Source organism: Pseudopodoces humilis, chromosome 3 (assembly GCF_049639895.1).
Source record: "Pseudopodoces humilis isolate 2021_Gansu_Grassland_sample_001 chromosome 3, ASM4963989v1, whole genome shotgun sequence".
Taxonomy (NCBI): Eukaryota; Metazoa; Chordata; class Aves; order Passeriformes; family Paridae; genus Pseudopodoces; species Pseudopodoces humilis.
In genome coordinates this window covers 113,776,733-113,794,555 of record NC_142202.1, presented here as the reverse complement: position 1 = coordinate 113,794,555, position 17,823 = coordinate 113,776,733, and the positions used below count along the sequence as shown (strand labels likewise).

At 50.9% G+C, this 17,823-nt stretch overlaps 1 protein-coding gene across 3 annotated transcripts; it reads left to right on the top strand.

The window, feature by feature from the left end:
* Positions 1-626: 626 nt before the first annotated feature.
* CCDC25 (coiled-coil domain containing 25) lies at positions 627-14,902 on the top strand. 3 transcript variants are annotated; one of them, XM_088053271.1, is made up of 9 exons: positions 628-815; positions 2,042-2,089; positions 3,007-3,046; positions 5,930-5,981; positions 6,716-6,791; positions 7,787-7,890; positions 10,218-10,420; positions 12,704-12,749; positions 14,756-14,902. In XM_088053271.1, exons 1-9 carry the CDS (start codon positions 791-793, stop codon positions 14,783-14,785), a joined length of 624 nt encoding a protein of 207 aa, XP_087909397.1. In that variant the 5' UTR covers positions 628-790; the 3' UTR covers positions 14,786-14,902. The 3 variants fall into 3 exon arrangements, with proteins under 3 accessions (XP_087909398.1, XP_087909397.1, XP_087909399.1); XM_088053273.1 differs by having other exon boundaries at positions 680-815; positions 1,968-2,089; XM_088053272.1 differs by lacking the exons at positions 10,218-10,420; positions 12,704-12,749; positions 14,756-14,902 and adding an exon at positions 9,711-10,143 and having other exon boundaries at positions 627-815.
* Positions 14,903-17,823: the final 2,921 nt, after the last annotated feature.

Below are 17,823 nucleotides of genomic sequence, written 5' to 3'. Positions count from 1 at the left end.
CAATATTCACAACAGCTGAATTCTGAATATAACAACACATCACAGAGAAAAAACCTGAGACTGCACGGCCTCAGGGCGAAACGAGTGTATAAAACTCGGCATTTCAATAAAAAGTTTGGAAACTTGAGGGAATCGAGGTTTGGAAACTGAGGCAGAGACCGGGTCAGGGTTCACCCAGCGCCGATCCCGGGCTCGGCGTTGCCTTTAATTGTAGCTGTCCCCAAATTTATTTTCGCAGGTTTAGCAATAAAAATTGTTATTTATGAAATTGGATTGATTTATTTATAGCGCAGGGAAGGAAAAAAGGGGAAAAAAGGAAAAAGCGGGACAAATCCTCGCCGCACTGCGCATGCGCAGCTCCGGCTGCCGTACATGGCAGCCACGCGCATGCGCAGTTACGTGCGCCGTACGGCATCATGGCGGCCCGCACAGGCGCAGTGCCTCTTGCCGTACAACATAGCCGCCCTGCGCATGCGCAGTTCTATTTACCGTGCATCATGGCGGCCCTAACGCACGCAGTTTTAATTGCCGTACATCATGGCGGTCGCGCGCATGCGCAGTTCCTTCCAACGGCTGCTCTCCCTCTGCTCCGCGCATGCGTATTGTCCGTGACGTCATCACGCAGCGCCCCGCGCGTGCGCAGTGCCGGGCCAGGCCTGAGGAGGCGGCGAAGCCCCGGGACGGGCCCGGGAGCAGCGGGAAAAACGGGAAAAAAACGGGAAAAAAGCGGGAAAAAAAGCGGGAAAAGCGGGATAATCGGGATCAGCACAGCGCCCACCCCACCGCAGTTATGGTGTTTTACTTCACCTCCAACGGTGAGAGCGCCGCGGGATTCCCTGGAGCCGGGAGCGGATCCTGAGGGGAAAACTCGGGAATTCCCCGATCCCGGGGATTCTCTGGGAATTCCTTCCCAAGGTTCCGTCCCTTCCCTTTCCCCGAATTCCCGCTGTCCCGGGAGAGCCTCTGGAAAAGGCTCCCAGCCCTTGGAATAGCCCAAATTCCCGGGATTTCTCCTTTTCCTGGATTTTTTTTTTCCCCTCGGGAATTTCTTTTCCCGGTTTTTTTTTTTTTTCCTCCTCTTTAAACGGCGGAGTCGGAATTCCCGAGGGAGGAGAATTCCCGTGGATCCCGGACAAACCAAACCCTGGGAATTCCCGATGGGAATTTTCCTTTTCCAGGGGGGGGCGCTGCGGGAATTCCCGGGAATCACCGGGAGCGGAAAAACCGGGAATAACTCCCCAAAAACTTGGGAATTTCCCTTTCCATTCTGAGTTCCGGATTTTCCAGGGGTTTTCCCCGGATTTTCCCATATTTTACCCGAATTTGTCCCGGAATTTCCTGGATTTTTCCCAGATTTTCCCGGATTTTTCCTGGATTATTCCCAGATTTTTCCCGGAATTTTCCCAGATTTTTCCTGGAATTTTCCCGGAATTTTCCCGGATTTTTCCCAGATTTTTCCTGGATTTTCCACGAATTTTCCCCGAATTTTTCCCGGATTTCCCCAGAATTTTCCCAGACTTTTTCCTCAGATTTTTGCCAGATTTTTGCCAGATTTTCCTGGATTTTTCCCCGGATTTTTCCCGGAATTTTCCCAGATTTTTCCTGGATTTTTCCCGGATTTTCCCAGATTTTTCCCGGATTTTTCCTGGAATTTTCCCCAGATTTTTCCTGGAGTTTTCCCGGATTTTCCCCAGATTTTTCCCAGGTTTTTCCCGGATTTTTCCCAGAATTTTCCCAGAATTTTCCCAGATTTTCCCTCCCAATCCAGGAATGTTTGAAATTCCCGCCAATTCCCATTTTCCCACCAAGAATTTTCGGGATTTTGCGCTGCCGGATTCCCGGGATTCGCTCTGCGGATCGGGAAAAGCTCGGGGGATTTTTTGGGAATTTCGGGAATTCCAGCCGGGAATGTTGAAACCCCTCCCCCAAAAAAAAACCGGGAAAAAAAATTCCTTCGTCCCTCCCAGGAGGGAAAAGCGGGAATTTCCCGGGAATTCCAGGAATTCCATGGATTCTGACCCCGCCATTCCCGGTTTTCCAGCCGCTCCCGCCGCCTACACCATCTACATGGGCAAGGACAAGTACGAGAGTGAGTGCCGGGAATTCCGGGAATTTTGGGAATTCTGGGAATTTTGGGGGCCTGGAATTCCAGGATTTCCTTGGGAATATCCCACATTTCCCTCCCCACCCCCCCTTGCCGCGTTTTTTTGGGATTCCTTCGGACGTTCCCGGGTTTGGGGGAGTGAAAAATTCCCTTTTCCCGGGCAGAATTCCCGGATTTCCGGCCCCTTTGGGGAATTTTGGGAATCTTTTCCGGCTCTTTCCAGAGCGGTGCCCAGGGATTGGATCCGGCTGGGAATTTCGGGATTTGGGATTTGGGAATTCCCAGGATTTGGGATTTGGGGCGGGATTTGGGGTTGGGGTGGAAATTTGGGATGGAATTCCCGGGATTTGGGATTTGGGGCAGGAATTCCGGGATTTGGGATTCATGGATTCCCGGGATTTGGGGCGGGAATTCTGGGATTTGGGATTCGGAAATTCCCGGGATTTGGGATTTGGGGCAGGAATTCCCAGGATTTGAGGTTGAGGGTGGGAATTTGGGATGGGAATTCCTGGGATTTGCCAGGGCTGGGATTGGATTTGGGACAGGAATTCTGGGATTTGGGGTTGGGAATTCCGGGATTTAGAGCTGGAATTCCGGGGATTTGGGGATGGGAATCCCGGGATTTGGGGTTGGGTTGGAAATCCTGGGATTTGGGGCAGGAATTCCAGGATTTGGGGATGGGGGTGGGAATTGGGGCTTGGAATCCCTGGATTTGGGAATTGGAGATGGAAATCCCGGGATTGGGGATTTGGGAATTTTGGGATTGGGGAATGCTGGGGGCGGGGATTTTGGGCTTTGGGAATTTTGGGAACTCTGGGATTTGGGGATTTGGAGTTTGGGAATTCTGGGCTTTGGGAATTTGGGAATTTTGGGGCGTTGCCGACGGCGCTGCCGTTCCGCAGACGAGGACCTGATCAAGTACGGCTGGCCCGAGGACGTCTGGTGCGTGCTGGGATCCCGAGATTCCCGGGAAAAGCGGGAATGTGGGAATGTGGGATCATCCCCCTCCCATCCCCTCCCCCCTCGCGCCCTTCCCTGCCCCCGAGGATTCCGGAATTTGGGAGTGCCTTTGGGCTGGAGCTGGGAATTCCTGAGCTCGGCTCTTCCCAAATCCCAAATCCCATCCTGAATCCCAAATCCAATCCCAAATCCCATCCCGAATCCCAAATCCCATTTCAAATCCCAAATCCAGTCCCCAACCCCATCCTGAATCCCAAATCCCCAATCTCAAATCCCGAATCCCATCCCAAATCCCAAATCCCATCCCAAATCCCCAATCCAATCCCAAATCCCATCCCAAATCCCATCCCAAATCCCAAATCCAATCCCAAATCCAATCCCAAATCCCAAATCCAATCCCAAATCCCAATTCCAATCCCAAATCCCAAATCCCATCCCAAATCCCAAATCCAATCCCAAATCCCAAATCCCAAATCCCATCCCAAATCCCATCCCAAATCCCAAATCCAATCCCAAATCCCAAATCCAATCCCAAATCCCAATTCCAATCCCAAATCCCAATTCCAATCCCAAATCCCATCCCAAATCCCAAATCCCATCCCAAATCCCAAATCCCATCCCAAATCCCAAATCCCATCCCAAATCCCAAATCCAATCCCAAATCCAATCCCAAATCCCAAATCCCAAATCCAATCCCAAATCCAATCCCAAATCCCAAATCCCAAATCCCATCCCCAGGCCCTTCCCTTCCCCCACCTTCTTCTCATTTTCCCACATTTTTCCCAAATCCCAAATCCTCTTTTTTCCCCGTTTTTCCAATCCCAATTTCCCCCAATTTTTTCCTCAATTTTTCCCAAATCCCCCTTTTCCCATTTTTCCCAAATCCCATCCCATCCCAAATCCCAAATCCCATCCCAAATCCCAAATCCAATCCCAAATCCAATTCCCAAATCCCAAATCCCAAATCCCAAATCCCAATCCCAAATCCAATCCCATCCCAATCCAAATCCCAAATCCCTTCCCAAATCCCAAATTTTTCCCCTTTTCCCAAATCCATTTCCCAAACGTCCCCATTTTTCCCCATTTTTCCCCATTGTCCCCATTTTTTTCCCATTTTTCCCTTTTTCCTCATTTTTCCCACTTTTCCCCATTTTTCCCATTATTTCCCCATTTTTATTCCCATTTTTCCCCAATTTTTCCCCATTTTTATTCCCATTTTTCCCCAATTTTTCCCCATTTTTATTCCCATTTTTATTCCCATTTTTATTCCCATTTTTCCCCTTTTTCCCCATTTTTTCCCATTTTTCCCCATTTTTTCCTCATTTTCCCTCCATTTTTTCCCCACTTTTTCCCCATTTTTTCCCCATTTTTTTCCCATTCTTCCCCATTTTTTCCGTTTTTTTTCCCAAAATTTTCCTCATTTCCCCCATATTTTTCCCAATTTTTATTCCCTTTTTCCCCATTTTTTTCCCATTTTTTCCCCAATTTTTCCCCATTTTTATCCCAATTTTCCCCATTTTTATCCCATTTTTTCCCATTTTTATCCCAATTTTTCCCCATTTTCCCTCCATTTTTCCCCCATTTTTTCCCATTCTTCCCCATTTTTTCCCTGTTTTTTTCCCAATTTTTCCTCATTTTCCCTCCATTTTTCCCCCATTTTTCCCACTTTTCCCCATTTTTCCCATTTTATTCCCATTTTTCCCCATTTTATTCCCATTTTCCCCATTTTTTCCTCATTTTCTGTCCATTTTTTTCCCCATTTTTTCCCATTCTTCCCCATTTTTTCCCCGCCTTTTTCCCAATTTTTCCTCATTTTTCCCCCTCCTTTTTCCCCATTTTTATTCCCAGTTTTCACCCATTTTTATTCCCATTTTTCCCCATTTTTCCCCATTTTTATTCCCTTTTCCCCCATTTTTATTCCCATTTTTCCCCATTTTTTCCCATTTTTATTCCTATTTTTTCCCCATTTTTCCCCATTTTTATTCCCATTTTTTCCCAATTTTTCCCCATTTTTATTCCCATTTTTCCCCATTTTTTTCCCATTTTTTCCCAATTTTTCCCCATTTTTTCCTCATTTTCCCTCCATTTTCCCCCCATTTTTTCCCATTCTTCCCCATTTTTTCCCTGTTTTTTTCCCAATTTTTCCTCATTTTCCCCCCATCTTTTTCCCCATTTTTCCCCCTTTTTTTCCCAATTTTTCCCCATTTTTATTCCCATTTTTCCCCATTTTTTCCTCATTTTCCCTCCATTTTTTTCCCCTTTTTTTCCCCTTCTTCCCCATTTTTTCCCCGTCTTTTTCCCAATTTTTCCTCATTTTTCCCCCATCTTTTTCCCCATTTTTATTCCCTTTTTCCCCATTTTTATTCCCATTTTTCCCCATTTTTCCCCATTTTTATTCCCTTTTCCCCCATTTTTTTTCCCTTTTCCCCCCCATTTTTATTCCCATTTTTCTCCCTTTTTTTCCATTTTTTTTCCTATTTTTTCCCAATTTTTCCCCATTTTTATTCCCATTTTTTCCCAATTTTTCCCCATTTTTATTCCCATTTTTCCCCATTTTTTTCCCATTTTTTCCCAATTTTTCCCCATTTTTTCCTCATTTTCCCTCCATTTTTTTTCCCCATTTTTTCCCATTCTTCCCCATTTTTTCCCCATTTTTATTCCCATTTTTCCCCCTTTTTCCCCATTTTTCCCCTCCGCATTCCCAGGAATTCTCCTCCCATCCCCCAGCCCCGGGATTGGCGATTCCCAGGAAATCCCTGGGAATGGGTTTTGGGAATCGGGAATTTGGGACCAGGGTGGGGGTGGGGATCCCCCGGAATTCCCCGGAATTCTCTGGAATTCCCTGGAATTCCCGGCATTCCGCAGGTTCCACGTGGACAAGCTCTCCTCAGCCCACGTCTACCTGCGCCTGCACAAGGTGAGTCCCGGGAAAAACCTGGAAAAAATGGGAAAAACCTCGGGAAAAGTGGGAGAAACCTCGGGAAAAGTGGGAGAAACCCCAGGAAATTGCAGGAAAAGTGGGAAAAACCATGGGAAAAGCGGGAAAAACCCTGGGAAAAATGGGAAAAACCCTATAAAAAATGGGGAAAACCCTGGGAAAAGCGGGAAAAACCCCAGGAAAACAGGAAAAACCTTGGGAAAAGCAGGAAAAAGCTCAGGAAAAGCAGGAAAAACCCTGGGAAAAGCGGGAAAACCCCCAGGAAACGCGGGAAAAACCTCAGGAAACTTCAGGAGTTTTGGGGAAAACCTTTGGAAAAGCCGGGCTGTTCCCTGGGCGGCCTCAGGAAAACGGGGATATGCCCTGGGAAACCTCGGGAAAATTGGGATATCCCTTGGGAAACTGCGGGAAAATTGGGATTTTCCCTGGGAAACCTCGGGAAAAGTGGGAAAAGCCTTGGGAAAAGCGGGATATCCCTCGGGAAATCTTGGGAAAAATGGGACATCGCTGGGGAAACTGTGGAAAAATTGGGATTTTCCCTGGGAAACTGCGTGAAAATCAGGAAAAGCCTTGGGAAAAGTGGGATATTCCTTGGGAAACCTCGGGAAAATTGGGATTTTTCCTGGGAAACCCTGGGAACAGCTGGGAAATCCCCCCGGGAATTCCGGGCCGGGCGATCCGGAATCTCTGGGAATTTGGGAATTCCGTGCCAGGGCCAGACCATGGATGACATTCCCAAGGAAGTTCTGAGCGACTGCGCCCACCTGGTGAAGGCCAACAGCATCCAAGGTATCCCGGAATCCCGGGAAAAACCCTCGGGAAAACCCTTGGGGAAAAACCTCGGGAAGGGGTCGGGATCTGCCCTAAATCCCGCGAAATTTTTCCCGCCTTTTTCCCAATTTTCCCCACAATTTTCCCATTTTTCTCACTTTTCTTCCCAATTCTCCTCCGTTTTTCCTGCTTTTCCTGCTCTTTTCTCATTTCCCACCTTTTATTTCCTTCTTTTTCCCACTTTTTTCCCATTTTTCCCCTTTCTCCCATTTTTCCCACCTTTCCCACTCTTCTCCCATTTTTTTCCCATTTTTCCCTCTTTTTTTTCCCATTTTTCCCGCTATTCCCCCTCACCTCTTTTCCCATTTTTCCCCCATTTTTCCTTCATTTCTCCCACTGTTTTTCCCAATTTTTCCCGCTGATTTTTCCGGTTGTTTTTCCCGCTCTTTCCTGGCTGTTTCCTCCTCTTTTCCTGGCTGTTCGTTCCCGCTGTTCCCGTTGTTATTCCCATTGTTATTCCCATTATTCCCATTGTTATTCCCGTTGTTCCCGCTGCTGTTCTTCCCGCTGTTCTTCCCGTCACTGTTGTCATTCCCGCTGTTGTTGTTCCCGTCATTATTCCCATTCCCATTGTTATTCCCATTGTTATTCCCATTGTTATTCCCATTATTCCCACTGTTATTCCACAACAACCGTGCCGGTGTTACTCCCATTCCCGTTCTTCCTGTTATTCCCGTTGCTATTCCCGTTCCCGTTATTCCCGCTGTTCCCGTTGTTCCCGCTGGCTTTCCCACTGTTGTTATTCCCGTTGTTGTTCCCATTCCCACTGTTGTCATTCCCATTATTCCCATTGTCATTCCCGCTGCTGTTGTTCCCGTTGTCATTCCCATTGTTATTCCCGTTGTTATTCCCATTCCCGCTGTTGTGATTCCCATTATTCCCGTTGTCATTCCCATCATTCCCGTTGTCGTTCCCGCTGTTCCCATTCCCGTTGTCGTTCCGGTTGTTCCCAGGCTGCAAGCTGAGCTCGGTGTCGGTTGTTTACACCCCCTGGAGCAACCTGCGGAAAACTCCGGACATGGACGTGGGGCAGATCGGATTCCACCGGCACAAGGATGTGAGTGACGGGAACAGCGGGAATCTGGGAAACAACCGCGGGAATCTGGGAAACAACCGCGGGAACAACCGCGGGAATCTGGGAAACAACCGCGGGAATCTGGGAAACAACCGCGGGAATCTGGGAAACAACCGCGGGAACAACCGCGGGAATCTGGGAAACAACCGCGGGAATCTGGGAAACAACCGCGGGAACAACCGCGGGAATCTGGGAAACAACCGCGGGAATCTGGGAAACAACCGCGGGAACAACCGCGGGAATCTGGGAAACAACCGCGGGAATCTGGGAAACAACCGCGGGAATCTGGGAAACAACCGCGGGAATGACAACAGCGGGAATGACAACAGCGGGAATCCGGGAACAACAACAGGAATAACCAACAACGGGAATGGGAACCAACAATGGGAATTACCAACAATGGGAATTACCAACAATGGGAATTACCAACAATGGGAATTACCAACAATGGGAATAACAGCGGGAATGACCTTGGGAATAACCCCGGGAATAACGGGAATTCCGGGAACCCCGGGAACGCGGGAACTTCAGGAATGGTGATTGGGAATCAGGGAATGCTGGAACCTCGGGAATTCAGGAGTGCAGGAACGTCAGAAATCCGGGAATGCTGGAACCTTGGGAATGGTGATCCGGGAATCGGGGGATGCGGACACAGGGAATTCCCCCTGGGAACGGAGCGGTTCTTTCCCTCTGGAATTCCTGGAATTCCCAGAGCCAGGAGCTGTGATTGGGGTGGATTTTTCCCTTTGGAATTCCTGGAATTATCCCACGGGAGAAGCCTCAATTCCCAGTGTTCCCCTGGAATTCCTGGAATTCCCAGAGCCCACGCTGCTGGCGGATCAGCACACCCCCATTCCCGCACTCATTCCCGGTTTTCCCGCTGTTATTCCCGTTATTCCACGAGTTCCTGCTGACAGTGGATCAGCACAGCCCCCATTCCCGCTCTCATTCCCATTTTTTCCCCGTCATTCCCATTTTTCCCGCCATTCCCGTTGTTTCCAGCTGCGCTCGGTGCCGGTGGATCGGCACACCGTGATTCCCGCTCTCATTCCCATTTTTCCCGTCGTTATTCCCGTTGTTTTCCCGGGTGTGCTGGTGGATCAGAGCACCCCCAATTCTTGTTCTCATTCCCAGTTTTCCTGTCATTCCCGTTTTTCCCACTGTAATTCCCGCTGTTTTTCCCACTGTTTTAACCCCGGGAGCGCTCGCTGCCGTGGATCACATCACTCCCAATTCCCGCTCTAATTCCCGTATTTCTCGTCATTCCCATTTTTCCCGCTGTCATTCCCGTTATTCCCAGGTGTGCTCGCTGCCGGTGGAGCAGCTACACGGTGATTCCGCCTGTAATTCCTGTTTTTCCCGGTGTTATTCCCGGTGTTTTTCCAGGTTGTGCCGACGGTGGAGCGGCACACCGTAATTCCGGCTGTAATTCCCGTTTTTTCCCGTTGTTCCCAGGTGCACTCTCTGATGGTGGAATGGCACACCGTGATTCCCGGTGTCGCTCCCGGTGTTCCCATTCCCAGCTGCGCTCGCTGACGGTGGAGCGGCAGGCTGCGATTCCCGCTCTCATTCCCATTTTTTCCGTTGTCATTCCCGCTTTTCCAGGTGCGCTCGGTGGCGGTGGATCAGCACGCTGTGATTCCGGCTGTAATTCCCAGTGTTTTTCCCGGTGTTTTTCCCGGTGTTTTTCCTGGTGTTTTTCCTGGTGTTGTTCCAGGTGCTCTCAGTGACGGTGGAGCAGCAGGCCGTGATTCCCGCTCTCATTCCCGGTGTTTTTCCCGGTGTTATTCCCAGTTTTCCAGGTGCGCTCGGTGACGGTGGAGCGGCACGCTGTGATTCCGGCTGTAATTCCCGGTGTTTTTCCGGCTGTTGTAATTCCACGCGCACTCGCTGATGGTGGAGCAGCAGGCCGTGATTCCAGCTGTAATTCCCGGTGTTTTTCCAGGTGTTGCAATTCCAGGTGCGCTCGGTGACGGTGGAGCGGCACGCTGTGACTCCGGCTGTAATTCCCGGTGTTTTTCCCGGTGTTTTTCCTGGTGTTTTTCCTGGTGTTTTTCCAGGTGCTCTCAGTGACGGTGGAGCAGCAGGCCGTGATTCCCGCTCTCATTCCCGGTGTTTTTCCCGGTGTTTTTCCAGGTTTTCCAGGTGCGCTCGGTGACGGTGGAGCGGCAGGCCGTGATTCCGGCTGTAATTCCCGGTGTTTTTTCCCAGTGTTTTCCTGGTGTTTTTCCAGGTGCGCTCGGTGACGGTGGAGCGGCAGGCCGTGGCTCCGGCTGTAATTCCCGGTGTTTTTCCGGCTGTTGTTCCAGGTGCGCTCGGTGACGGTGGAGCGGCGGCCGTCGGAGCAGCTGCGGCGCCTGGAGCGGACGCGCGTGGAGCGATTCCCGGACCTGGCGGCCGAGCGGGAATGTCGGGATCGGGAGGAGCGCGGGCGGCGCCGGCAGCAGCTGCAGGAGCTGCGGCGGGAACAGCGCGAGGAACAGCGCCGGAAACGGGAGATGGACGAGCTCAGGTGGGAACAGCCGGAACAGCGGGAATTCCGGGAACACCGGGAGATCTGGGAATTCTGGGAACAAAACCCGGGAATGGAACACGGGAACGAGAACGCGGGAATGGAACCCGGGAATGGAACCCGGGAATGGAACACGGGAATTCTGGGAATGAAACCCGGGAATGGAACCCGGGAATGGAACACGGGAATTCTGGGAATGGGATCCAGGAAAGGAACCCAGGAATTCTGGGAATCCAGGAATGGAACACCGGGAATTTCGGGTATCCAGGAATGAAATACGGGAATTCCAGGAATTCTGGGAATGGAACCCGGGAATGGAACCCAAGAATGAATTCCAGGAATGGAATTCTGGGAATGGAACACGGGAATTCTGGGAATGGGATCCGGGAATGGAACCCGGGAATGAAACATGGGAATTCTGGGAACGGGATCTGGGAATGGAACCCAGGAATGGGACCCAGGAATGAAACACAGGAATGGAGCCTGGGAGTGGAATCTGGGAATGAATTCCGGGAACGCTGGGAATGAATTCCAGGAATGTTGGGAATGGCGGCAGCAGCAGCTGCAGGATCTGCGCTGGGGATGGGAAATGGACAAGACCAGGCGGGAATGAATCCCAGGAATTCCGGGAATGAATCCCGGGAATCCCAGGAATTCCGGGAATGGCGGGATGGGTGGAGGCTCCTGGAGGTTTTCCCAAGGGAATCCCAGGGAATGGGGGCTGGGAATGCCGGGGAAGAGAGCCTGGAATTGCCTCGGGAATTCTCCTCGGAGCTGCTTTGGAATTGCTTCCAGAATTTTTTCTGGAATTCCCTTTGGAATTCCTCTGGAATTGACCCTGGAGCTCCCTCTGGAATTCCGGGATTCCCGCTGATTCCCGGGATCTGGGCTGGGAATTCATCCCGGGGGGGGTCAGCGTTCCCGGGATTCCCTGGGGAGCCTCCCCCGGCTCCAGGCCCGGAAAATCGGGATCCAGGGAAATCCGGGATTGGGATCCCAGATCCGGGATTTCCCTGGGATTGCCATCAAACATCCGGAATTTTCCATGGATTGGGATCCCAGATCCCAGATCCAGGATTTCCCTGGTATCTGAAATCCGGGATATCCTGGGGATTGAGATCCCCATTCCCAGAATTTCTGGAGATCCCAAATCCAGGATTTTTCAGGGGTTTGGATCCCAAAATCTGGGATTTCGCAGGGATTGAGATCCCATATGCCTGATTTCCCAGAGATCCCAAATCCAGGATTCCCAGGGATTCCAATTCCCAGATTTCCCAGGGATTGGGATCCTAAAATCTGAGATTTCCCAGGGATTTGGATCCAAATTCCCGGATTTCCCAGGGATCCAAACTCCCAGATTTTCCAGGGATTTGGATCCCGAATCCAGGATTTCCACGGATCCCAAATCCCTATTTCCCAGAGATCCCATTCCCAGCATTCCCAGGGATCCCAATTCCTGGATTTTCCAGGGATTTGGATCCAAAATCCAGGGTTTTCCAGGGATAGAGTTCCAAATTCCCGATTTTCCTGAGATCCCAAATCTGGCATTCCCAGGGATTCCAATTCCTGATTTCCCAGGGATCCCAAATCCGGGATTTTCCAAGGATCCCAAAATCCAGGATTTCCCAGGGATTTGGATCCCAAAATCTGGAATTCTCCAGGGATCCAGGTCCCGATTCCCGATTTTCTGGAGGTCCCAAATCCCAGCATTGCCAGGGATCCCAAATCCAGGATTTTCCAGGGATTGAGATCTCAATTCCCAATTTCCCAGGGATCCCAATTCCCGCATTCCCAGGGATTCCAAAATCCGGGATTTTCCAGGGATCAGGATCCAAATTCCTGGATTTCCCAGAGATCCCATTCCCAGCATTCCCAGGGATCCCATTCCCAGCATTCCCAGGGATCCCATTCCCAGCATTCCCAGGGATCCCATTCCCAGCATTCCCAGGGATCCCATTCCCAGCATTCCCAGGGATCCCATTCCCAGCATTCCCAGGGATCCCAATCCCAGAGATCCCAGGGATCCCATTCCCGGCATTCCCAGGGATCCCATTCCCAGCATTCCCAGGGATCCCAATTCCCGATTTCCCAGCCGGGAGATCCCGGAGCGATCCCCGGGATGGGAATTCCGGGATATCCCATGGGGGGGGTGGGGGAGGGGCAGTTCCAGCCCCGGGGAGAATTCCAGAGGGACGAATCCTTGGGAATTGTGGGCGGGGCTCGGCGTTCCCGGCGGGAATTCCCGGGAATTGCGGGCGGGAGCTGAGCGGGATCCCCCGGCAGGAGCTACAGCTCGCTGATGAAAACGGAGAACATGAGCTCCAACCAGGTACAGCCGGAGCGACGGGAACAGCCGGAATGACAACACCGGGAACAGCCGGAATGGGAACAGTGGGAATGGGAATGATGGGAACAGCGGGAACAACGGGAACAGCGGGAATAACGGGAACAGCCGGAATAACTACACCGGGAACAGCGGGAATGGGAACAGTGGGAATGGGAACAACGGGAACAGCGGGAATAACGGGAACAGTGGGAATGGGAACAACGGGAACAGCGGGAATAACGGGAACAGCCGAAATAACTACACCGGGAACAGTGGGAATGGGAACAGCGGGAACAGCGGGAATGACGGGAACAGCCAGAATAATGGGAACAGCGGGAATAACGGGAACAGTGGGAATGGGAACAACGGGAACAGCGGGAATAACGGGAACAGCTGGAATAACTACACCGGGAACAGCGGGAATGGGAACAGTGGGAATGGGAACAGCGGGAACAACAGGAACAGCCAGAATAACGGGAACAGCGGGAATAACGGGAACAGTGGGAATAGGAACAACAGGAACAGCGGGAATAACGGGAACAGCCGGAATAACTACACCGGGAACAGCGGGAATGGGAATGACGGGAACAGTGGGAATGATGGGAATAACGGGAACAGTGGGAATAGGAACAATGGGAACAGCGGGAATGGGAACAACGGGAATAACAACAGTGGGAATAACAATGGGAACAGCGGGAATAACAACCGGAACAGTGGGAGTGACAACAGCGGGAATAACAACGGAAATGGGAATAACAACAATAGGAATAACGGGAATTGGAACAACAACAACAGGAATAACAACGGGAATAACAACAGTGGGAATAACAACGGGAATAATAGTGGGAATAACAGCAATGGGAATAACAACAATGGGAATAGTGGGAGTAACAACAGTGGGAATAACAATGGGAACAGCGGGAATAACAGCGGGAACAGTGGGAATAATGGGAACAGCGGGAATGGGAACATTGGGAATGACAACGGGAATAATGGGAATAACAGCGGGAATAACAACAATGGGAATAACAACAGTGGGAATAACAATGGGAACAGCAGGAATAACGGGAACAGCGGGAATGACAACAATGGGAATAGCAGGAACAGCGGGAATAACCACTGGGAATAAGAACAGGAATAACAATGGGATAAATGGGAAAAATGGGATGGGAATAACGGGAATAACAATGGGAATAACAACGGGAATTATGGGAATAACAATGGGAATAACAACGGGAATGACAACGGGAATTACGGGAATTACGGGAATAACGGGAATAGCGGGAATAGGAATTGTGGGAATAGCAGGATTGGGAATAACGGGATGGGAATACTGGGAAGGGGAATAGCGGGAATAATGAGGACAATGGGAAAAGGAATAACGGGAATGGGATGGGAAATGTGGGAATAACGGGAATAATGGGGTTGGGAATGATGGGAATACTGGGAATATCGGGAATGTTGGGATGGGAATAAGGAAAATACTGGGAAGAGGATAACGGGAATGGGAATAGCGGGAATGTGATTGGGAATGGGAATAATGGGATGGGGAATCATGGGAATATTGGGAATGGGAATAGTGGGAAAAATGGGATCGGGAATAATGGGAATAACGGGGGTGGGATTGGGAATAGCGGGAATATTGGGATTAACCGGAATAGCGGGAAAAATGGGATTGGGAATAATGGGAATGACGGGAATGGGATTGGGAATAACGGGAATAGCGGGAAAAATGGGATTGGGAATAATGGGAATGACGGGAATGGGATGGAATGGGGATAAATGGGATTGGGATTGGGAATAATGGGAATGATTGGAATTGAGTGGGATTGGAATAACGGGAATGGGATTGGGAATTCCCGGAGCTCCGGGCTGGCTCCGTTCCCAGAGGGCTCCGGGATCCCGGGAATCCTCGGGATGATCCCGGAAATCCCATCCCGGCATTCCCAAATCCCAGGAATTCCCGGGAATCCCCGATCCCGCCTGGCCCATTCCCGCTTTTCCCGCAGGATGGGAACGACTCCGACGATTTCATGTGAGGATCCCGGAGCCGCGGAATTCCCGGGAAAACGAACTCCGGCTCCGGGAACGCTCCGGGAGAACGGGAGGGAATTCCCGGGAATTCCCGGGGGAGCCAACAAAGCCTTGGATCTGCAGCCACCGCCTCTGGAATTCTTCCCTGCTGGGAAAACTTCGGGAATTTGGGGATGGGGGAGGGGTTCCGGGGATTCCTGGGAATTTCTCCCTTTGGAATCGCGACGGATTCCTGGGAGGGGGCGGGAGAATCCCTGGAGAGGGAGGGGATGGGAAAAAATGGGAAAAAAATGGGGAAAAAATAAGTGGAAAAAAGGGAAAAACCAGAAAAAAATGGGAAAAAAATTGGGAAAAAATGGGAAAAACCAGAGAAAAATGGGAAAAAAGCTGGAAGAAAACAGGGAAAAGGAAAAAATGGGAAAAAATGGGGAAAAAACTGGGAAAAAACTGGAAAAAAGGAAAAAAAAAAGGGAAAAATGGGGAAAAAAAAGGGAAAAACCAGAAAAAAATGGGAAGAAAACGGGAAAAAGGAAAAATGGGAAAAAATGGGAAAATGAGGAAAAATGGGAAAAAACCTGGAAAAATGGGAAAAAATCGGGGAAAAAATGGGAAAGACCAGAAAAAAATGGGAAAAAACCTGGAAGAAAACAGGGAAAATGGGGAAAAATGGGAAAAAAAAAAACAGGAAAAAATTGGGGGAAAAATGGGAAAAAAAACGGAAAACATTGGGAAAAAATGGGAAAAGAATGGAGAAAATGGGAAAAACCAGGAAAAACTGGGAAAAAATGGAAAACCCTGGGAAAAAATGGGAAAAAAACAGAAAAAAATGGGAAAAAACCTGGAGGAAATGGGAAAAAAATGAGGAAAAAATTGGGGAAAAATGGGGTAAGTTCCCTCCGGAGCCGGGATGGTGCCAGGATTGGTGGAAATCTGGGAATATCCCAGGGAAAGGGGCCGTTCCCAGCCTGGATTCCCGCGGTTCCGGAATCCCAGGGATCGGGATTGGGATCCGGGATTGGGATCCCGGATTGGGATCCAGGATTGGGATCCGGGATTGGGATCCGGGATTGGGATCCAGGATTGGGATCCAGGATTGGGATCCAGGATTGGGATCCCGGATTGGGATCCGGGATTGGGATCCGGGTTTGGGATCCGGGATTGGGATCCGGGATTGGGATCCCGGATTGGGATCCGGGATTGGGATCCGGGATTGGGATCCAGGATTGGGATCCCGGATTGGGATCCGGGATTGGGATCCGGGATTGGGATCCGGGATTGGGATCCCGGATTGGGATCCCGGATTGGGATCCCGGATTGGGATCCGGGATTGGGATCCGGGATTGGGATCCGGGATTGGGATCCAGGATTGGGATCCGGGATTGGGATCCGGGATTGGGATCCCGGATTGGGATCCCGGATTGGGATCCGGGATTGGGATCCGGGATTGGGATCCCGGATTGGGATCCCGGATTGGGATCCCGGATTGGGATCCGGGATTGGGATCCCGGATTGGGATCCGGGATTGGGATCCGGGATTGGGATCCGGGATTGGGATCCGGGATTTTTCCGGGATCCGTGGGAGGAGGAGGCGGTTCCGGAGCCCGGGGTGGCTCCGATTTTCCGGGATTTGGGGAATTCCCACCAGGAATGTTGGGATCGGGAATGGGAATGGGGGAAATTCCCGGAGTTTTTCCCGGCCTCTTCCCGCGGCTCCGGCCTGGAACGGGCGCGGTTCCCAAATCCCAAAATCCGGGAATTCTGGGATCTTCTTTCCCTCAAATCCCCAAATCCGGGAATTCTGGGATTTCCTCTCCCCCAAATCCCAAAATCTGGGAATTCTGGGATTTCCTCTCCCCCAAATCCCAAAATCTGGGAATTCCGGGATCTCCCTCCCCCAAAATCTGGGAATTCCGGGATTTCCTCTCCCTCAAATCCAGGAATTCCGGGATCTCCTCTCCCCCATTCCTGAGGATCCCATCGGGACCCTCCCGGTGCTTCCAAATTCCCTCCAGATCCCCCCAAAATTCCCAAAATCCCAGTGGGATTTTCCCGACTCCATCCCCGCCAGGAGTTCCCGGTCTCAGACCCAAAAAATTCCCAAAAATCCGCCCCAAATCCCCCCCAAAATTCCCGAAAATTTTCCCAAAACTCTCAGTCCCCCCCCAATTCCCAAAAATCCCCTCAATCCTTCCCCAAATTCCTGGAATTTCCCCCAATCCCTCCCGGAATTTAAAAAAGATCCATCAAAATTCCCGAAAATCCCCCGAACTCCCAAAAAACTCTCCCAATCCCTTCCAAAAATTCCCTCAAAATCCCCCAAATCCTCCCCAGAATTCCCGGAATTTCCTTTTCCAGCGGCTCGGGATTTCGGGATCGGAGCCGCCCGCGGGAATCCCGGGATGAGGCTCCGGGAAGGGATCCCAAAATTCCGGGATTTGGGATCCGCGTTCGGCTCCTTCCCATCGGAATTCCGGGATTTGGAATTTCGGGACTCGCAGCATTCCCGGTTCCCGCCTGCTTTTCCCGATATTTAATCCCGGTGTTTATTCCTGATATTTTTTCTCGCCATTCCCGGTGTTTATTCCCGGTGTTTATTCCCGGTGTTTATTCCTGTCATTCCCAGTGTTTATTCCCGCTATTCCCGATATTTTTCCCTGCCATTCCCGATATTTTTTCCCGCCATTCCCGGGGTTTATTCCCGGGGTTTATTCCTGGGACCTTCCTTGAGCCGCGGCCCAGCCGGGACCCCCCAATTCCCGAGGAATTCCCGGGATCCCGTCCCTCTGTTCCGGCCATTCCCAAAACTTTCCTGGGAGCCGGGAGAGCCCCGCTGCCCCCGGGCGGTCCCGGAATTCCCGGGATTTCCCCGAATTCCCAGGATTTCCCCCCGAATTCCCAGAATTTCCCCCCGAATTCCCGGGATTTCCCCCCCCGAATTCCCAGGATTTCCCCCCGAATTCCCGGGATTTCCCCGAATTCCCAGGATTTCCCCCCCGAATTCCCAGGATTTCCCCCCCGAATTCCCGGGATTTCCCCCCCGAAT